The 22,440-nt window shown below is 43.5% G+C and overlaps 1 protein-coding gene across 1 annotated transcript in view; it reads left to right on the top strand.

The window, feature by feature from the left end:
- Positions 1–22,440, top strand: part of COPG1 (coatomer protein complex subunit gamma 1) — a 34,496-nt gene that overhangs the window by 11,017 nt on the left and 1,039 nt on the right. Inside the window, exons 10-23 of the mRNA XM_015414746.1 lie at positions 1,792–1,925; positions 3,342–3,409; positions 3,968–4,156; positions 4,260–4,355; positions 5,956–6,199; positions 7,865–7,940; positions 10,040–10,143; positions 12,053–12,178; positions 12,509–12,577; positions 13,021–13,163; positions 15,140–15,311; positions 15,948–16,045; positions 19,857–19,995; positions 21,125–21,223. Of these exons, the coding sequence (XP_015270232.1) occupies positions 1,792–1,925; positions 3,342–3,409; positions 3,968–4,156; positions 4,260–4,355; positions 5,956–6,199; positions 7,865–7,940; positions 10,040–10,143; positions 12,053–12,178; positions 12,509–12,577; positions 13,021–13,163; positions 15,140–15,311; positions 15,948–16,045; positions 19,857–19,995; positions 21,125–21,223 (1,757 nt within the window). The remainder of the gene's footprint in view (positions 1–1,791; positions 1,926–3,341; positions 3,410–3,967; positions 4,157–4,259; positions 4,356–5,955; positions 6,200–7,864; positions 7,941–10,039; positions 10,144–12,052; positions 12,179–12,508; positions 12,578–13,020; positions 13,164–15,139; positions 15,312–15,947; positions 16,046–19,856; positions 19,996–21,124; positions 21,224–22,440) is intronic.

A 22,440-nucleotide genomic window follows, 5' to 3' on the forward strand; every position in this document is an offset into this window, starting at 1 on the left:
GCCCTGTGCAGTGTATTGCAGGCATATCCCATGATCTCTGGGCAGTAATGATGATTGCCTATTTGCTTTGTTACCTAAAAGATTTCCAGAGGTGAGGGTAACTTCTTAGACGGCACATGGAGGAAAGTGGAAGGGAGAGCACACAGCTGTGAGGATTGCTAGCCTCCTTGTTGTCACAAGACGGGCAAGACCTGGAGGAAGTAATAGTGATATGAAATGTTTCTTCCATATTCAGCCTAGCCATCTTTGGACTATTTTCCCCTGCTTACCTCCTGTAGAGTAATATTTAAACATACGAAGCTGCCTTACGTCAAGCTGGATCATTGTTCCCTCTAGCTTGGGGTTAATGTCCTCTGGCTGGCAACAACTCTTCCTGGGACTCAGGCAGAGAAGGGACTTTCCAGATCCTTGCTACCCAAGATTCTTTAACTGCAGATGCCCGCGTTTGAACGCATACTCTGTTGCAGAGCTCCGGCCCCTCCCAAATGTTGTACATATTGATTCCAGGTCAAAAATGAAGTCAAATGAGGAGGAAGTTCTATGTTTTATTTCAGTTAACAGAAAAACAATTGGACCAAATAGTCCATCCAAAATTGACTACTTTCTTCTCAGCATATTCAGGAAATATGCTTCAGTTAACAGGAAAACAATTAGACCAAAGAACTCATCGAAAATTGACAACTTTCTTCTTCTTCATCTTCTTCTTGAACATATTCAGGAAATACATGATATTTTATACATGGACTGATATCATCAAGAAAACAATATTCAAACAGCATAATTGGTTACAAAAGACAGTGGTAATTTGAGTAATAATCCTCTGATTGGCCAGACATTAAGAAACATATACCTACGTCAAACTAAGTGTTTACTTAACCTAACCTAAATGATAATGGGCAAGGATTCTTCATATCAGACTAAAATCTTATCTGACCCAGACATTGAAAGGTTTGCCCTAAGAACTACAGAATCATGAACTTTGTACTTATATGTTGTCTGCTAACAATATCAGACCTACAAGAGGAAAGCCTTCTACATAACAGGCCTTTCTAACATCCTAATAAAATATTACTTAAAGAATAAATCTATAAAAACCAGAGAAATATGAATATGAACAATCAAGAAGAAAAAAACCTATATATAAAAATCTTTATATTCCCATTCATACTACACAAAGACATGGGTCTTTCTGTAAAATGTGTTCTCCTCTGTGCCTTTGCCTTATTGCCTCTTCTGAATAAAGCAGTATGAAGTCTATTCTCCCCCCCTTGTTGTCCCTTGAACCTATTTCTGAAGGGTCGCCAGGTCTTACCTGAGTCCTGGGGGGGGCCCTCCAGCATGGCTCCTAGGGTCTTCTGGCATACGCACCATGATGACATCACCTGGAAGTGATATCATCGCGCCGGACACGTTGTTCAGGGGACTCTATGGTTCTTCCCCAAATGATACAGCATTCCCCGCACGTGTCCGGCATGATGACGTCATCACGCCAGGCATGTCGGATGCAATGGGGCTCTTTGGGGGTGGGGCTCCGCCAGCCAGCTGGATGGTGGCAGATTGGGGCCCCCGAAACCTGCCCCCATCGGGGGGATGGCAACCCTACATTCATGCCTTCTCTCCTCCTCCAGTTTCCCATGGCCCACTGGCACAAGTATGTGCCACAGGTAGAATGTCTGTATCATTTCACAATGCTTTTTAGTGAAATAAATAAATTTCTTCAGTTGCCTGTCTACATGTTTAAGCACACATGTGTAAAGCAGCCATCATTGTTTTGTAAAAAAACTGTCTTAGGCGTGACAGCCCACTGTTTGACTTCATTGAGAACTGCCTAAGGAACAAGCATGAGATGGTGGTGTATGAAGCTGCATCGGCCATCGTTAATCTCCCCACCTGCACAGCCAAAGAGCTGGCACCTGCTGTGTCTGGTAAGGCCTTTGCTTTCTGATTGTTTCGTGCTTGGAAGGGGGGGGGAGGCTTGCTGGTTTCGTGCTTGCAAGGGGGGGGGAGGCAAAGAGGGGGGAGGCTTGCTGGTTGACCCTCTACATGAGTTGGTTTGGCTTACTGATGACACCTGGCCATCAGTAGAAGTTGGCTCCCTGTGGAGTTCCATGTAGGGCTTGCCAAGCCTTTGGGCTCATACTGTGGAGCAACTTCAGTGAAGTAGTGTTTAGGCATTTTGGCTCTGGGAAGAGGCCCTGCCTAGCAGTTGCAGGAAAGAGAAATGGTGCCGAAAGAGAAGAACCTATATCCTCCATAATTAGAAAACACCAGGGCCTAAGCAAAAAGGTGAACAGTAAGTTAAACCAGCTGCACAATTTACTTTATTTAGAACATTTTATGTAGTATTTTCAAGAAATTCTTACGAAATAAAAAACAACAACAAAACATTAAAAGATATTAAAGTCCAGCCGTAAAAAGCCCCAGCCCAGCATAAAAACAAAAGGTCATAAAAACAGACCACAGACAGCTTAAACTAACAGTTTCCAGTTTAAAATATCAACCCCTTGATTAAAAATCTGGATGAACAGAAACATTTTGTGCCTAAAAGAAAGCTAGGTAGGTGCCAGGTGAGCCTCAAGGGGAAGGGTATTCCACAAGGGCAGTTCCACCCCTGAAAGAGCCTTGTCTCTGGTTGCCACCCACCTCACCTCCAGGGGTGGCTGGCGGTACACAGGGCAGGATTTGTGAGGAAGTTCTTAACTGGCGGGCTGGACAGTATGGGAGATATGAGAGCAGAACCACTGAAGCATGAAAAAACCCCACTCCCAACTCAACCAGCCTCTCTGATGAATACCATGGCCAGTGGTACTGAATGCCACAGAAATGGCCAGGAGAAACAACAGGGATGCACTCCCCAATCACTCTCCACATCAAGATCATCCATCAGACTGACCAAGGTGTTTTCTGTCCCAAAGTGGATAATGTGTGGTAGTCTCCAGGGGACAGCTTGGATCACAGGGGAATCCCATGCATAGGCCATTGTTTATTTTATCTTGCCTTTCCTCCAAAGAGCTCAGGGCAGGGTAGCACAACAACGACAACAATCTAGGGTATGGTGTGGGAGAAGATGACTGGCCCAAGATCACCCAGTGAGTTTCCAGGCAAGTAGGGATTTGAACCTGGATCTTCCCAGATCTAGTCCAATCACTCTAACCACTACATTGACACTGGCTGTCTGGACTCATAACCTCCCCAGTTCTCCATGAATACAGAAACTTGTCCCTCTTGCAAGCTGTGATTCTCAACTTTCTCCGTATGATGGTTATGAGAGTAAATCTGAATCATAGCATAAGAGCCTGCTGATGTGTCTGTGTCACTAACAGAACTGTCCTCCCTTGCAGTGTTGCAATTGTTCTGCAGTTCTCCCAAAGCAGCCCTTCGCTACGCAGCAGTTCGAACTCTCAACAAGGTAAGGAGGGTCTGGAACTCTGTGGCTGATGCATTTGCCTCTATAGATGGGGATCCATTTAAAGAATAATAAAGAGGAGAGACATCTGTAAGAAACCACAAAAGGTACTAAGTACCGGAGGCCACAGAACGGAAAGAGGGGAAAAAGCAACTGTCCTTAACTGTGTAAAAACAAATTGTTATTATTCGTTTAAGCAAATGCTCAGTGGGGCTTTGCCTTGGATGCCAGGGTGAAGTAAACTTTTAAAAAGGAAGTACCATTGGAAATAATGTCAGTTCTTTTGTGGCATCCTTTTCCCTGCACTTCCCCCATTCTGATAATGTCATCCTTTTCCCTGCACTTCCCCCATTCTGACATATCTGGAACAGTAAGGGGGGGTGTCTCAGGTCAAAGGATGCTCCCAGCCACTGGGATTGTCTCTTAGAGCTTACAAAATGAGAGCAAAGTGTGTCGGTATAGGTCATAGGTAAGATAAGTGTATTGATGATTTGATGGGCAGGCTTGAGAGGCACCTAGTTGTCTCGCCCGCATGGAGTGAACTCCACTTCCTCTCTGCAGGTCGCCATGAAGCACCCATCTGCTGTGACTGCCTGTAACCTGGACTTGGAGAACCTCGTGACCGACTCCAACCGCAGCATCGCCACCCTGGCCATCACAACCCTGCTGAAAACTGGCAGCGAGAGCAGCATTGACCGCCTCATGAAGCAGATCTCCTCCTTCATGTCTGAAATCTCAGATGAGTTCAAGGCATGGATAGAACTGCCTTTTATTTTGGGTCTTCATTTAGCTTTGTGTTGTAGAGGAGGGGCTGAGATGTGATGTGTTCGTTTATATTCCAAAATATGTCCAGGTCGTTGTGGTGCAGGCTATCAGTGCCCTGTGTCAGAAGTATCCACGCAAGCACTCGGTCCTCATGAACTTCCTCTTCACAATGCTCCGTGAGGAGGTAAGCATAGCTGGTCCGTCTTATTGCCACAATATATTTAAAAATATGTTTTATTTCATAGCCCAGATTGGAAGGCTATGTGATAGAAATGATATACTTAATGACACTGTACTCCGGGCCAAACTACGCATTGTGGTTTTTTTTTAAGTCTGATCTAGGTTCCCCAGACCCAACTCACTTTCCCTGCTGGCCTGATTCAGATTGGGACCATGGTGTGTGGGGAGGGATGGGTTTGGGGGGGGGGGATTATTTGCCCCATAATCCATGTATGGCTCCAAAGCAAGGCAGGTTATAATATCAGGTTGATTGGCACAGTCATAAGACAATCGAAAACCAAAACGAACTGTGACGATGTGACGCTAATAAATTTCTTTAAGAGCCAAAATTATACAAAAAGTGAACAGTATAGTAGTAAATGTAGATGGTGGTCTCCGGAATGTCTTGCCGTTTCGATGATTGATCTTCTTCTGAACAAAGTTGTGTGACATATGCTGTCTCTCAACAATTCACTTCCTCTGGTGACATATCAAAAATTCATAGGTATCAATGCATTACAGCACCAATAGCCCACGGAAGGCTCTACTAGGAACCACAGCTATTACGAGTGTTGAATCAACATTGATACCTATGAATTTTTGACACATCACCAGAGGAAGTGATTCACACCCAGATGTACAATGAAGAAGAGATTGTGCCATATGCCATTTTGAAACTTGCACAAACACTTTTCACTGGACATTGATGCCCACAGAAATATTAGAGCATATACCTACAGAAATATTAGAGCATATACCTACAGAGAGGGGCAATGGCTTAGTGGTTGAGCATGGGCTTCTGTGGAAGATCCCAGGTTCAATCCCTGCCATCTCCAGTTAAAAGGATCAGGTAGAAGGTGATGTGGAAGACTTCTGCACAGAACCTGGAAAGCCACTGGAGCACGTTTCCTATGAGGAAAGGCTGAAGAGTCTGGGACTTTTCAGTTTAGAAGTAGACAGGAGTGACCATGATAGACCCCCATGGTATAAGGCAGCCTCGTGTGCTGATGGCTGTCACACCTTCCTACCTGTCTTTGCTTTCTATTTGATACAAGTAGTTATTTTTTATGCAGATACTGTGATTACAGTTGGTCCCTTGGGTCTATTATTTAGTAGAACACTGTGGGTTGGAACAGCAGGAGGGTCCAGTGTGCAGACTGGAGGCTCTAATAAGGCTACCTTTGCCTTCCACTGAACTCTTGTCTCTAAACTTTTCCAATTTCTGTTCTCACCCATAAGAATTAGATTTTAAAAACTAATATTTTTGCTATATTTATATACCTTTCTTTTTCAGGTGGAAAAAGTGACTAATGAAAGATCTGTGGCATACAAATAAAGCTAGCCAGAGGAAGATTTTTTTTAAAAAAAAATGGCACTTAAATCCCTATGATTCCAAGCTCTTTGCTAAGCAATGCGGGCAATAACTCAGTGTGCTGCTACCCTGCCTTGTTTTGAAACTCTGCTGAAGGTTGACTGTTGAGTAGTTTGGCGTTTTTAGGAAGTCACAGTAGGACTGCAGTTCTGCATGTTCAGTTTTCTGATTGATCTGCCCACTTGATTTCTAGGGTGGCTTTGAGTATAAGCGAGCCATCGTTGAATGCATCATCAGCATCATTGAGGAGAACTCTGAGAGCAAGGAAACTGGCCTCTCTCACCTGTGCGAGTTCATCGAGGACTGCGAGTTCACTGTCTTGGCCACCCGCATTCTCCACCTCCTGGGCCAAGAAGGGCCCAAGACCAACAACCCTTCGAAATACATTCGTTTCATCTACAACAGAGTTGTGTTGGAACACGAAGAGGTCAGGGCAGGTATGTGAACTGGAAAGGTATGCGCCCTTCGGAGAAATGGGAGTTTTCTGGCTCAGAATTAAATTAAAAACAGAGAAGCAAATCGCTTCTCCTCTGAATGTTTTCCATGCAAAGAAGACACCGGCGAACATCCTCTGTCTGAGGTGCAGGCAGGTAGAGTTCAGATATCAGTTTATCTCATTCTCAACATGGCCAAATCTGTGGATACTTATCTGTCTTGTCTGTTCATACTGTGTGCTGTAACTCAAAAAGGACATCACAGTAACTCAAAAAGGACATTGCAGAGCTGGAAAAACTACAGAGGAGAGCAACTAAGATGATGGGGGGGCTGGAGCACCTTCCCTATGAGGAAAGGCTGAAGAGCCTGGGACTTTTCAGTTTAGAAAAGAGACAACTAAGGGGGGACATGATAGAGGCGTACATAATTATGCACAGGGTGGAGAGAGTTGACAAAGAGAACTTTTTCTCCCTCTCCCAAAATACTAGAATTTGAGGGCATCCAGTGAAGCTGATGGGCAGCAGATTCAGGACAGAGAAAAGGAGATACTTCTTTATACAGGGAGTGATTAAAAGGTGGAATTCACTGCCAGAGGATGTAGTGATGGCCAAAGGAATAAACAGCTTTAAAGGGGGATCAGACAGATTCATGGAGGAGAGGTCTATCAGTGGCTACTAGCCATGGTGACTAAAGGGAACCTCCATCTTCAGAGGCAGCAATCCTCTGAATCTCAGTGCCAAGAGGCAACATCAGGGGAAGGCCTCGACCTCTATGCCTTGTGTTGGACCTCCAGAGTAACTGGTTGGCCACTGTGTGAGGTAGGGTGCTGGACTAGGTGGACCACTGGTCTGATCCAGCAGGGTTCTCCTTATGCTCTTAAGACAGGGCAGGGGAAGATAAAAGTTAGGTTGGATGGTGGGTGAGAAGGAAGGAAGCAGGGAAAAGGTGTGTATATGGGGTTTGCCAGGAGAAGAGAAAGAGGAAACGATGTGGAAAAGGGAATGCAGAGGGAAGTGAGGTGCCCCTGCAAGTCTTTGCACGTTCTGCACTACAGAACTGGGTTATAGTTTGTCCTAGGAACAGTTGCAAGAGGGAGGAAAAGCTGAAGATGGGACAGATAAAGATAAGTTTCCTGGTGGGTGGGAAAGAGAGATGGAAACAGTAAAAGGGAAGAGGCTATGGGGGCTTTCAGGAAAGGAAAAGAGGAAATGAAATACACATGAAACTGTCTTATACTGAATCAAACCATTGGTCTATCAAAGTCAGTATTGTCTACAGAGACTGGCAGCAGCTCTCCAGGGTTTCAAACAGGGGTCTTTCACATCACCAACTACCTCATCCTTTAAACTAGAGATGCAGGGGATTGAACCTGGGACCCCCTGCATGTCATGCAGATACTCTACCACTGACCCATGGGGGAGGGAGAATGCAATGCCCCCGAAAGTCCTTGGGAGTCCCTCATTTGTTTTCATATAATTCAATTGCTGAAGCTTTTAGATAATCATGGCAACTTTTCTGTGGGTGTTTTCTTAATCTGTGCTTGGCTATGGTAACTTTTGGGGGGAAATTATTCTGTCCAAATAGGTTATAAAAATGACACTCTGAGGATCTTTTTAGACTCTCTTTCCCAGCTGAGTTTCCCCTTTTGTTTTTCTGCTTTTCTGCAGGTGCTGTGAGTGCTCTGGCCAAGTTTGGGGCTCAGAATGAGGAGGTGTTGCCAAGCGTCATAGTGTTGCTTAAGAGGTGAGCTGTGGTTATATAGCAGCTAATGTAGAACATTTTGGGAGATCGGCCAAAAATATTTGAGGATATGTCTACACAGCAGTTGCCCCCAGTACTGCAACATGCTGCCAGAACTGGAAGGAACTCCCCCTGGAAAAAAGGGAGCACCTTTTCTCTGCTGAGACAGCTGTGTTGGATGCCAGATGTGCAGAATGTGTGTCCTATGCTGGTCCTAATTATTCCTAGTAGTTTGTGGACAGGGGGATGACCAATATAGGTTGAAATCCCCAGCATATTTGGACTGTATGGACTGGGCATGATGTGGTAACTGACTTTCTCCCAACGAACAATACACACAATCATGTGCCCTGGCTTCCTTGTCACGTGGGAGAGCTACCTGGTTTGTCAGGGCCTGTAGGACGGTTAGACCCATGGCTGCATTCAGATATCGTGACAAGCGGTAATGGAGCCGTGACTGGGCATGGAAGCAGCTTGTTGGCGTGGTTAGGCATTCCTCCTACATCCTCCTCTTGCATGCAGAGCTTGACTGAAAGCTTCCCAGTGTGATCAGTTCAGTTTCCCATGATATCTGAATTCAGGCACCTGGGCAAACAAGTCGTGTGATCACACCGGGAGGTTTTCAGTCAAGCTCCACAAGTAACTGGAGTAGTGCCGCAACAATTAGTTGTGTTTGTGCTCAACTACAATTTGATTATAGAAAAGAGCAAGAGTCTCATAGCACTTTAAAGACTAACAACATTTGTGTGGAGTATAAATGAAGTAAGTAAATAAGATATTGCCCCAACACTGTGTGTACTATAAATACTAGCTCGGGTCTCCCAGGAGCAGTGTTTTGGGTCCATTTGTAATTGCAAGGGAGAGAGGGGGAAGCCAGAAAGTCATGTTCCATGGTATTGATACAGACAAACATGGCTACCCATCTTAATTTAATTGTAATTAATTCTGACATCTGAATGCAGCCAGTACAGGCAGTACTGAAACATAGGATGTCATATAATCAAGGTATTAAAAAATGTACTTTGTAAATTCCAAAAACTGCATCGTTCTTAGGAAGGCAAATGCAAAATTAGCAGAAAATACCAAATAGAAAACCGTAAAGAAAAAATCTAAAATGATTGAAAATAGAGTGGATGTAAAAACTGTAGTGGAAATTTAATGAATTCAGATTCCTTTGCATAGAATCATCCTTGCAAAGCTTTTCAGTTTGATCTGTGACATCTCATGAGGGTTAGACGGGACATTTTCAGGGACCTGAACATAAACCAAAGATTCTAGCAGAGACTTGCAGTGCTACCAGGTGATGAAGGGAGGAGTGCATTTATTTGGCCGCTTAGACTCAATTGTCACATAAGAGGTTGTGCTGTTTCCTCTTCTTGTCCCCTCGAATCTAAATGGCAGATCAGAAGATGGTCAAGGAAGGCATGATTTCCACAGTCCAGTGCGGTGGTGGGGTCTCCGAGCAGCCAGTGTGGCACAATGACTAGAATGTCAGATGAGGATCTGGGAGACTCCCATGCCACAGAATGAGATCGTAGGATTCGGGTGAGGCAAAATGGTTGTAAGAACATAAGTATAAGAGACGCCAATGTTGGATCAGGCTAGGCCAGTCATACATTCTTACCTACCTCACAGGGTTGTTGTGGGGTTAAAACAGAGGAGAGGAAAACAACATAAACCACTTTGGGTCCCCATTGGGGAGAAAGGTGGAGTATAAATGAAGTAAGTAAATAAGATATTACCCCAACACTATGTGTAATAAATACTAGCTCAGGTCTCCCAGTTGCAATTGCAAGGGAGGGAGGGAGGGAGGGGGAAGCCAGAAAGTCATGTTCCATGAATGAAAATGGTTGCATCTGCAGCAACATTCTGTTGGATCCAAAGCACTGCCACCCACGGCAGGTTCTACTATATTTGGTACTATAAATAGTCTTAAAGGGCACTGGGTGAGAAGTTCATCTCATGCTTGGGTATCCACTGCTGCTCCGACCTTTCCAGAGCCAAGCTGGCTTGTCCATCTGTGTTGGGGGGTAACATTCTAGATGGGACTCTGTGAATTTAAATGCTTTCCATTGAGCAGAGCTCTCTGGTTTTGATTTCAGATGTGTGATGGATGATGACAATGAAGTCAGAGACAGGGCCACTTTCTACCTAAGTGTCTTGGAGCAGAAGCAAAAAGCGCTAAATGCTGGATACATTCTGAATGGTAACTGAGAAGCAGATATGTGGTGGCTTTTTAAAACATGACATTGTTTATTGCTGGACACACACAAGCCACCCCCGCCAACGATGCCAAGCAGAGGAATCATTAGAAGTTTAAAGATTGTGTGCTTTGTGAAATGGAGCTGGTGTACACATGCCACAAAGAATGAGATAGTAGGATTCGGGTGAGGCAAAATGGTTGCACCATTTCAAGCTGCAGGAAGGAAGGGGCAGATTTTTTAGTCATTCCTAGGGTTGCAGACAGCCTGGGGAAAATGTCCCCTTTAATAGCGGCTGAATGGAATGTCATTGACCGGGTGATGCTGTTTACCTTCATACCATGAAAAGCTTCACCTGCCCATTTCCACACATGAAGCCTTTTATTAAAGGGACAGGACATTTTTTCCTCCAGGCTGTTGGCAACCCTAAGCACGCGCCCAATGAAAAAAAAACTTATCTGTAATTTAAAAAACAAAAACAAAAGGTGTCAGAAAGAAAGCTATAACCTAGGCCTTAGCATGTTATATGCTAATTTTCCATTTACAAAAAGTATTAATGTTAAACAGCTTTGCAAAAAATTAAATCCTTACCTTCAGGCCATTCTGCTATATCAGCTCTCTTATCACCTCATTCTGCTGCACGGGTAGAACAGGCCGCAGATCTCATATCTGGTTTTTAAAAAAAAGGTAAAATGTGTTTTATTTTTTATTGGAACACTTTCAGAAGGACTCTGGAATTGGCCACGCTATAGTTGAAGGCTGGTTGGTTTAGTTTGCCCAAGCCCAATGGCTCAGGGCCAGTTTTTATATGAATACAAACATTGTTCAAAAGCATGTATGAGAGAGAAAATGACTGACACATGGGGGAGGGACTGAAGACAAGATGCAGATTTGAGTGCCTTTCTTGGATCCCGGATTCTTTCACCTTGGGAACTCAACATTCTTAGTCCCATTTACTTTGTGAATCACCCTGAACAGGTCCATAGAGAGGTAGTATATTTCTGCCTCCCCCCCCCCCCCACCAATCTATTTTATTTTAGTGTTTTCTACCTCCTAAGCATCTCGTCCGCCCGCCCACCCGAGCTCCCATGAAAGTGCATGCAGGCTGATCACCCTTCTGTCCCAATCGAATATCCTGCATTCTCCAATTTAAATCATTACTTATATCTTAAAGTAGAACAGTGTACTCATTCTGTAGCCAAGGAGTAGCTCAGAACAGGGAACAGGAACAAAGGCAATACAGAAGGCCGAAATGGCCCCCAAAACAGCTGGGCATGTACTGCATTATAGTGCAGCGGTAATGATTTAAACATCTGCTGGTTGAACTGAGGGCCAGAAGGCTTTGTTTGATTACAGGCAGTTAATGCCATTTTATATCTCTAGGTCAGCAGAAATAGTTCAGCACAGCATGAAAGGCAGACAGGGATTCAATCCCGATTCCCAGATCGGCTCCCCTTTATGTGGCAGTGTACGTTCTCTGATCAGGCCGTATAGTGATGTATCGCCATGCCTCTATGCCTGCTGTCTTTAGCCCTAAATGCAAACAGATGTATGCCAGATGTTTGTACACTGCCCTAGAGAGAAGAGCCATTTCCATAGGTATCCTTCTGAGGTTGTTTCCCCCCCTGAAATGCAGGTATTCACTGAGAATGGATTTGCTGCTGAGCATAGAGGTAGCAGCATCTGGAGAGTGAGAGTCACAGCAGGTAGTTGCTTGTGGCCTGATCTACAGCCCAATGACACTGTAGGGGATTAAACTGGCTAAAATCCAAGCTCTTTAAGTACATTTGTAGATGCGGACATATGGAAAAGCAGATGTAGAGAGTTAATTGTGCTCTGATTTATAAGCTAGCAAAGAGCTGTCTCATTTCCTGTAGATTCGATTCCTTTTTTTGTCACCATTTCTCCCTCCAGGATTGACAGTTTCCATCCCTGGCCTAGAGAGGGCATTACATCAGTATACTCTGGAACCCTCAGAGAAGCCTTTTGACCTGAAGTCTGTTCCTTTGGCAACCACCCCCATCATTGAACAAAGAATAGGTAATTGAAGAACCATGAAGGAAACCTTTCTCAACAGTGCCTAGAACATTTTTTGGGACTCTTCCCAGTCTCTCTGCTCTCTTGAAGATGTTAGATTTCAAAAAACTTTTTCAGCTCTAGCACCTGTGATGCTACAAATTGCTGAACTTCCTCTTTTAAAAATGTTTGGGATAGTTTAGTGTGTGTTTGTCCTTCTGGTCTGGGATCTGATTAGAATTCTGGTGAAATAATCTTCTAGTATGGTAATAAACCTACTACTTGCTCCAAAACTTTATTTCCCTTTTCTAAGTATCTAACCTAACACAAAGTATTTTTCTTTCCCTTATACAGAAAATATTCCTATCTCTGCAGTGAAGCAGCCAGAGAAAGTGGCAGCCACCCGGCAAGAAATATTCCAAGGTATGATTTCCCCTTGTATTGGGAAGGAGATGTGTGTGTGTGTGGTGTGTGTGTGTGGTGTGTGTGTGGTTTGGAGTATGCACATCTCTTTTGAATTCTGGAACTGCTCTAGAAAGCCTTGAAGTGAAGAGTTCATGTGCTAGAAATCACGGTATACAAAACTGAATCAGAGCATTTAAAACTGAGCTCAGTATTGTCCATTATGGCCCTCCAAGATTTCAATAGGGAGGGAGGGAAAGATTTGCGGGTTTATTATTTTCTTCTGGTTTTAACCGGAAAAGTTTTTAACTATTATTGTAAGCCGCCTTGAATCACAAGGAGAGGCAGGATGTGAATGTTTTAATCAGTAAATAAATCTCTCTTTACACCTGACTGAGGATTATGCAGTCTTTTTTCATTCTGACAATGAATGAAAATCCTCTTGCTCTTTTGCTGTATTCCAGAGCAACTGGCTGCCATCCCCGAATTCCGAGAACTTGGCCCACTGTTCAAATCTTCTTCTGAGCCAGTAGCTCTCACAGAATTGGAGACAGAGTATGTGATTCACTGTACCAAGCACACATTCACCAACCACATGGTTTTCCAGGTGGGTATTGTGCTGAATCAACATTATACAAGTAATCTTCTGATAAATATGATACCAATGGGGGGGGAAATGCAACCGTGGGACTCAGTAGGCATAACTGAATGGTACTGATTCCTGGAGATTCACTCCAATTCCAACAAAAATTTAACACTGAAGATACTTTGTGTGTTCTGCAGCTAAAACAGCAAATGCAGGTACTCATTTAGTGTTACTGTGATAATTCACTGGCCGGAGTAACTAATTTGGGATTACTGGCATCACCCTTTCAAGAGTCGTAACATGAATATAATATAATTCCTTAGCCTAACACATTAAAACGATTACTGCAAGGCAGCTCTACGAAAATGGGCTTATTTACTTATTTATGCCCCTTTCCCCCTGGAAAACGGGACTCAAAGTGGCTTAAAAACTGTAAAGGGTGTAAACCGTAAAAGTATAATCGCTAAAAATCCTAAAGTTCAAAAATATCCATTACTTAAATCCCTATTAGCACAAAACTCAAAATTGGGGGGGAAATACTATACCGGCGAAGACACCTACAGACACAAAATTTAGAAAAGCTGGCAGACAGTGTGCTAAGGTAGTAGGCAGCCCTTCGCAGTCTCAGGTAGCTGGTCTTCGTGTCAGCTCTAAATGGCTACTCTGTAAGTGGAATTAGGAGCTGGCAGTCTGCTGGCCAGAGTGGTAAGCAGCCTCCAGCAAGGCAGAGGTTCTTGTTCACAGTTGAATGATGGGGATAAGTTGAGTAGTGTAACTTTAACTTTTAGGTACTGTCTTTTTTGTTTCACGTGGCATACCCCTCCAATAGCAGTTATTGGCCCTCCTCCCTGGCTCTGATGTTCATGTGTTTTATTGAATTGCTTTATAATTTTATTTTTTTCATTGTTCAAACATTTTAATGCTTTTATATGCACCACATTGGGGACTGATCTACCCAATCGGGTAGGAATGTGGTGTCAAAATGTTTTAAATAAATAAGGCGCACTTTTGATACAGATCCTAAAATGCATGAAAATATCTGTCTGTTTCACTGCTGAAGGAGCTGCGGTGGCTCAAGTGGTTAAGACGCTGAACTGCAGGCTGTGGAAAGTCGGTAGTTCAGCAGTTCGAGACCCGAGTGTGCCGCATGACGGAGTGAGCTCCTGTCTCTAGTTCCAGCTCCTGCCAACCTAGCAGTTCGAAAGCAAGAAATTGCAAGTAGATAAATAGGTACCACTTCGGTGGGAAGGTAATAGCGTTCCGTGCGCCTTGGTGTTTAGTCATGCCGGCCACATGACCATGGAAATGTCTTCGGACAGCGCTGGCTCTTCGGCTTTGAAACGGAGATGAGCACCGCAACCCTAGAGTTGGATTCGACTGGCTTTCGAGCAAGGGAACCTTTACCTTTCACTGCTGAAATGGTGTTCACTTTGGAAAATGTACTTCTCAACAGTGACGCTATTAGGAATGTCACCCTTCTGAAGCATCTGTGTTGTATACATGTGTACATCTTAAGAAATCTGTCAGCCCAGGAAGCACGTGCCGTTAGCCAAAGGGAGGCATCTTAATGAAACAGCACTGAGAACAAGCTTTGTGCCTGCCCCTGTGGTGGCTCAAGAACTGCACTTGTCTTCAGCATAGCTTCCAGGGATCAGAGGCACTGCAAAGAGTATAGAATCATAGAATGTTAGAGTTGGAAGGGACCTTACAGGTCATCTAGTCCAACCCCCTGCACTCTACAGGAGCATAGCCGAAAGATAGCTCTATGTACCCGATTCCTGTAAATTCAGTGCATTGGAGGTCTTCCTAAACACAGATCTTAAGCACTGTGTTCATAAAAGCACTGCTGGATACTACCCTTAGACCATCCAACCCTAGCGACGCTCAGGTCTTGCAAATCAAGTGACTGTTCTACCTCTGACTACATCTGTCAGTACGTATGTCGAGGACTTGTGGACTAACCTTTTGTTATGATGCACCCTTACTTGCTCCTACAGTTTGACTGCACAAACACCTTGAATGATCAGATCCTGGAAAATGTCACTGTGCAGATGGAGCCAACAGAAGGATATGAGGTTATCGGTTTCATACCTGCAAAAAACTTGCAGTACAACCAACCTGGTACTTGCTACACATTGGTCATGTTGCCTGAAGAGGACCCAATGGCAGGTAACTTTAATTCCCTTCTGTGTAAACCCATGCTCTCTCACAGTGCAGAGTCATATCCAGGCCCATTTTTATAGATTCTGAGGTGGGTGTGAGCAGCTTTGATGCTGGAGAAAGGAGAAGACCTCCTCCAGCATGCATGGCACTTAGAGGGAGGCTGCAACAGCCCACTTTTGTTTTTATAAGACACATGTCTTAGAACTGATGCACCCTTTGATATCTTCAGGTGGTATTTTGGTACGTGACTACTGTCAGACTTTACACTGTGACTTAATGGCCTTTGCTCTCTGCCCTCCTTTCCCATACGTGTTTGCATATATTATGATAAATCCCAAATGGAAAAGGGAGAGGAGACTTTTTTAAGAATCCAGATATAGTATCAGATTCTATACTGCAGAACATAAATTGCTGGCCGAAAGCTTTCTTAACAGCATTGCTGTAAATAATCTCACTTGTCTGTTGGTAAGAATCTGAGCTGTCCATCCACTGAAATTCTGTCTTTGAGAACTGCAAGGTACTTTGTAAGTCCTCCTTATAACCTTCAGTAATTGTTTAATAAATGGGCAGACTGGGCCTTGGACAGAAATAAGAATGACGGGTTTTGCCATGATTTTTGTGTATGTGTCGTGTTCTTTGCAGTAGCCTGTACATTCAGCTGTATGATGAAATTCACTGTCAAGGACTGTGACCCAAACACCGGCGAAGCTGAAGAGGAAGGCTATGAGGATGAATATGTGGTAAGGAGGGAGTGTTGGTTCCTTTGCTCTTCGTTTTCACTTAAAGCATGGTCAGGTAGGCTTAAAAGATTACTTCAAGAGGTTGAAAGGAAGAGGGCAGCTCAGACACGGCCCACCAAATACATCAGAAAACCGGTCTCCTCAAGGCCAAAGGATGTGTTTGCTTAGGTTCTGCGCTAACAAGCTGTTGAATCTCAGCATGTCCAGATGGCTGAATCTCAAGGCTGGAATGTCTTGTCAGCATTGCTCAGGCAGACTTGGCTTATAACCAGCTCAGTTTTGGCAGTCATGTACTTAGTAGCCATGACATCTCCCTTAGGGATGATTACTGTGGGCTTACCAAGTTATCCATACATCTAATGAATAAAAATGGCTTGGTTGCATTTTACTTGCGATAGTCTGGGGAAGGTTCTTTTAGCAATCCCTTCTCCACTCGTTTAAAATACCAGTAACCCTTTTTGATGTCTCTTCAGTGGAGAAAACTGATGAATCAGCTTCTATACTCAGTGGGCTTCTTTATATCTGCCAGAGCAATTGATTTCCTGTTAGTTTAGGGCATCATGGAAATGTCTCCAGTGAGTGTCAATCCTGAAAGCTGATTTGGGGGGGGGGGGGCCCCTATGCCAGCAGCCTGCGCCATTTCAAATGGGATTGTTGTTGTTTTTTACCCTGAAGAGTTGGATGCATAATGTAACTTGAACCCTGTCCTGATCTATTGACTGATTCTCTCCATCTTCCTTCCCGCTCAGTATGTGACTCTGGAAATTCAGCTGGAAATTAAAGTCTGCCATATGTGCTGCTGCTCAAAAAGCTGCCATTAATAATGTCAAAGTTTGGGAACAGGCAGGATTGATGGGATTTGGTCTCCATTTGTGCTGCAGGAGAAAGAAATCTATTTTCCCTCTAAAATACATACAAGCAGCTGTATCTCACACTGCTGAAGCCGACTGGCAAATTAACCTGGCCAGGGTTGCAATTCATGGGATGGGGGACTGGTGCAAGCCCATTTCCCACACACACAGCACTGTCTCTGTGTGGAGGTGCAAAGGCCTAATTGTGACCTTCTTCCCCCTCAAAAAGCTGGGGGTGGGGATGCAAAACAGACTGTGCACATATAGTCTTTTTTTTTTTTTTTTGGTAAACTGGCGTAGGGACAAGGTAGTTGAAGGACCTCCTCCCCCCATATTGTGTAACCTGTCAGTTAAGATCTGCCTCCCAAGCCTTGCTGTCTGTACTCCCACCTTCAGAGGTGAGGCAGGTGGCAACCAGAGGCACCTCCCTTGTGGAATGCCCTTCCCCTTAAGGCTCACTCCGTGCCTCTGTCGCTCTCATTTAGATACCAGGGATCCTGTTCACCCAGACTTCTAATTAAAAGGGTTGATCTTCTAGCACTATTTTAGTTTAGAAATTGTTATTTTAAGCTGTCAGTTGTCTGTTTGTATGGTTTGTGTTTTTATGCTGGGCTGGGTTTTCAAATGCTGCATTTTAATATCTTCTGATATTCTGTTTTTATTATTTTTATTTTTATAAGCAGTCTCGGGCACGCTAAATATGTGGGTGGATGGCAGGGGTGGCCAAACTGTGGCTCAAGAGCTGCATATAGCTCTTTCACATATATTGTGCAGCTCCCAGCAGGGCAGCTGGGGAAATGAAGGGGAGGCATGCCTCCCCGATCGGTCTTCCCTTCCCGAGCCAGTGTTCCCCTCCCTGGGTAGGCTTGAGGTTGGGGGCAGAGAAAGAAAGCAGCTTTAACTTTAAATGCATTCTCAAAGCCGCCCCCCCCCCCACTGGCTGGCTTGCAGAAGGCATTTGTCTCTTTAAATCCCTTCTCCAAGCTAAGCCAGCTGGCATGGGGGGGGGCCTTGAAGGACACATTTAAAGTTGTTTTCTTTCCACCTCTCCCTCCCTCCCCCATCTATTTACTTTCTTTCCACTTTCTTTCTTTCCACCTTTCTTTGTCTCTCTCTTTCTCCCCTCTCTCCCCATATAAAGTTAAATGTGTTCTCAAAGCCCCATCACATTGACAGGCTGGTTCAACTCAGAGAAGGCATTTGTCTCTTTAAATCCCTTCTCCAAGCCAAGCTGGCGCAGCAGTGGGGGCAGGGAGTTTGGAGAACACATTTAGAGACATTCTCCAAGCCCCCACCCTGTGGCTCTGCCTGTTGGCTTGGAGAAGGCATTTGTCTCTTTAAATCCCTTCTCCAAGCTAATATGGGTGGTGTGGGGCGTGGGGGGTAGTTGGAGAACACATTTAAAGTTAAAGTTGCTTTCTTTCCACCTCTCCCTCCCCATTTATTTGCTTTCTTTCCACCTCTATTATTTCCACTTTTCTTTCTTTTCACCTTTTTTCTCTGTTTCTCCCTTCCTTTCTGTTTCTCTGTCTCTCCCTCCCTTCCTCCCCCTCCCCATCTATTTGCTTTCTTTGTTTCTGTTTCTCTCTCCTTTCCTTCACCTTTCATTCTTTCCACCTTTCTCTTTCTCTGTTCCATCCTCCCTCCCCTTCCCTCCCCATCTATTTGCTTTGTTTCTTTCTCTCTCTCCCTTCCTTCCTTCCCTATCCATTTGCTATATTTCCTTTTCCCCCATCTATTTGCTTTCTTTCCACCTTTCTTTCTCTTTTTCTCTTTTCGGATTTTTGTGCACACCTGGAGACTGCCCCAAGTGTGCACAAACATCTCCCTCCCCCCCCAGGTGCCCCCAATGTGCGGAAATAAGGATCCACACGCAGGGGGCGCCTTTCGGTATTAGATATATAGATTAGCAAACAAATAAATATCATTGAACAAATAAATATCATTATCAATATCTGGTTTTACCCATTTTGTCTTTATTTTTGGCAGTCTAATTTAATCTTAATAAAAAGCAAATTTGCATATTTTCCAATAAAAGCTTGTGTGTAATATTTGTTCATGTCTGGCAGCTCTCAAACATCTGACATTTATTCTATGTGGCTCTTACATTAAGCAAGTTTAGCCACCCCTGGTGTATGGAATACATACAACCATGCACATGTAATCATAGCAGGGAGATAATACTTCTCCCCCCTCCAAAAAAACCACAGGGAGCTCTGCAGTAGTTATTCTGATTTCTCATGAATGGTGATAGATGGTTTGTGAATACTTTGAAAGTATAGCCAGCCTTCTGTATTCTGAGAATTATCATTCAGTTGATCTTTAACAGGACAGGTTGTACACAGATCTTGTCTCACCGCTGAGCTGTCTTGAGCTTGGTAAACAGACCGACTGGAGCTGGCTTTGACTTACTAGATGAGAAAATTTCTTGTTTACTAAGAGATGTAGAAGTTACTGTACAGGTGGCCAAATATCTGGCAGCAGTTATAGTAGCACAGCATATCTAAAGAGCCACCTGCCTGATTTGTTTTATCTGATGGCGTACTCCTGTTCATGACAATGGCTGAAAGAACAGTAATTGGATTGACAAATAGACTTGGGGGGGGGGTGCTTGCTGTTGCAAGTTTTTATCTTTGTTTCTCTTGGGTGGTTTTTTACTTTGAATCTCCATCAAATCATGCATTGTAATTTTTGCATGTTCATATTTGAGTGAGGAGTCTACTCTAAATCACTTCACATCAAGAAGAATGAGTTGACATGAAATTCACCATAGTCCCCATATTAGAACAAAATATTATTATTTAAAATAACAGCTATTGCAGTGGGATGGAAATGCTGGAATAACTGGGAATGTGTGTGTTCAGAAGGAGAAGTAAAAATATGCTTTTAAATTACTGTGTGTATTGGTAAAGCTTGATTCAGAACAATATAATTTCAATTAAATGCCTTTATTGTATCAGCTGGAAGACATTGAAGTGACCATAGCTGACCACATTCAAAGAGTTCTAAAGCCAAATTTTGGAGCAGTGTGGGATGAAGTCGGTGATGAGTTTGAAAAAGAAGAGACTTTCACATTATCCACTGTTAAAACTCTGCAAGGTGAGAAAGCATCTAATTATTACAGAACTTTTGACAATGTTCCTTCTTCCAAAATTTTTAGCACTGCTTTCTGTTAAGCTGATATATGGTCTCTCAACGATTTGGTTGTATTCCTAGACCTGAACTGTCATCAGTCCCATACAGACAAACAGTGTTTAACAGGGTATCCCTAGTGCAATTCCATTATGCAGCCTTATCTCAGATAACCTGAAAATAGGATTTATCTAAATATTACTTTTGTCTGCGTGTATGGTAGAAGTCTAGTATGATATCTCAAAATCTGGACCCACAGACAGTGTTATGATAGAAGTGTTCTAGAACTACTTCCTTTTTCTACAATGAGTAATGTTCACCTGGAAGAACTACAAGGAGCAAAAATCCAGAAATGAAATATAGGTATAGATTATCAGAAATAATTGCGGCGATCTTGAAAATGACATTTGAAACCTGAAATAAAGAAAGCCATTTATGTCTGTCTTTTCCCTTTGAAGTGGATAAATGAATTTCTCCAATAAATCATTTAATGCTTGGTGTCATGCAAACACATACTTAAACAGTTATCCACCACTGCCAAAAATCAGTAGCAGCTTGTTGGTTCCACTAAATTTACAGCAGTTGCTTGCCTACACATTAGCTTTTTGTTTTCTGGCCTCTTCCCCCACCCCTTTCCCATTTTTGACCTTCCCCCCATATTAGCACAAGTGTGTGAGATGCCCTCAGTGAACATTTCCATTAAGCTATTTTACTGTCTTTAAAATCATATCCCTAAGGCCCATCAGGAATTCATAATAATCCCATCAAATAAGGTTTGCTGCCATGCTGTGTTATAGCTATCTTTTTTTTTTAAATCCTGTGCTTCTTTCTCCTAAGCCATCTTCATATATAATAGTATTTATGTTGGTTGCCTTTTTCAGTTTTATGGATCTTGCTATATCACAGCCAGCTGTATTGCTTAGATTACACTGATATCCACAGTTCTCAGGTGGCATCACAGATTCACAGTTCATCTTGTACAAGCATGAGGTGTTCAAGACTGTCTTCACATAGGGGTTTATGGCATCTTTATGAAGTTATGAAGATAATAGTGCTACAGATAATAGAAAAGTGAGCATCAATATTTTTTCCACAGAGGCCGTAAGCAATATAGTGAAATTCCTGGGGATGCAGCCCTGTGAGAGGTCAGACAAAGTACCAGAAAACAAGAATTCTCATACACTTTATCTGGCTGGTAAGAGTTGCTGTTTCAGATGTTGTAATCTAATATGTACTGTTGACTGAAAAATTAGCCACGTATTAGCTGGGTCTCCATTCAAGGCACTTTAGGGCATTTCCAGACACTATTTAGGTGAACAATACAGCAATCAGTAATAGTAACTTAGAGGGAGGGGCCGCCCATGACTCAGTTGTAGAGCATCTGCTTGGCATGCAGAAGGTCCCATCTTCAATCCCCAGCATCTCCAGTTGAAAAGGTCAAGTGAAAGACCTCTGCCTGAGACCCTGGAGAGCTGCTGCCAGTCTGAGTTAATAGTACTGCCCTTGATGGACCAATGGTCTGATTCAGTGTAAGGTAGCTTCATGGGATCATACCTGAATACATTCACCTAGCAAGCATTTCTGTCGTTGGTAAATCAGCTTTCCTTGGCACTTATGCAGTTGCTGAGTAATAGTGATGTATGTTCCAGCTAGCATGGGGTTTTTCCCCCCCTGTAGGAAAGGTAGCTCCTGCCAACCCAGCAGTTCGAAAGCAAGAAATTGCAAGTAGATAAATAGGTACCACTTCGGTGGGAAGGTACCAGCGTTCCGTGCGCCTTGGTGTTTAGTCATGCCGGCCACATGACCACGGAAACGTCTTTGGACAGCGCTGGCTCTTCGGCTTTGAAACGGAGATGAGCACTGCAACCCTAGAGTCGGACTCGACTGGCTTTCGAGCAAGGGAACCTTTACCTTAGGAAAGGTAGATGTGCTGGTTTTATGGATATCTGTTGGATGTACCTAGAAGATTACAACCTGACACGTCAGAAGCTCCTCCGTTCTGTCCTCTGTGCAGTTTTGAACAGCCTGCACTTATCCACTCCAACATGTCTCTTGCAATTTAAAAAAAAGGGCATCCTTAGCCTTCATCCCACTGGGGTGGAGATATCTTGTCGCCTGGCTAAAGGAGAACAGTGTTTTTCTCTTGGGAAAAACAGAATGTCTGGAAAAGTGCTTTTACTACCTGGGGTAACCAGTGCAATGCTTTTTTGTGGACTGAAATAGATGTTCTGCATGATTTTAGAGTGATGGCTTCCACCTTTGGGATCCAGTCCCTTTTGGGAAAATAAAAGAAAGCAAGGCAGTTAACTTAAAGCCGCCATGCATTAGCTTAAGTTTTCTTAACAAATCAGGTGTTACTCTAGACAACCATTGATTAAAATGTGTTTATTACCTTATGTCCAAAACAGTATT

This window comes from Gekko japonicus, unplaced genomic scaffold (assembly GCF_001447785.1).
Source record: "Gekko japonicus isolate JY-2015 unplaced genomic scaffold, Gekko_japonicus_V1.1 scaffold1532, whole genome shotgun sequence".
In the NCBI taxonomy this organism is placed as follows: domain Eukaryota; kingdom Metazoa; phylum Chordata; class Lepidosauria; order Squamata; family Gekkonidae; genus Gekko; species Gekko japonicus.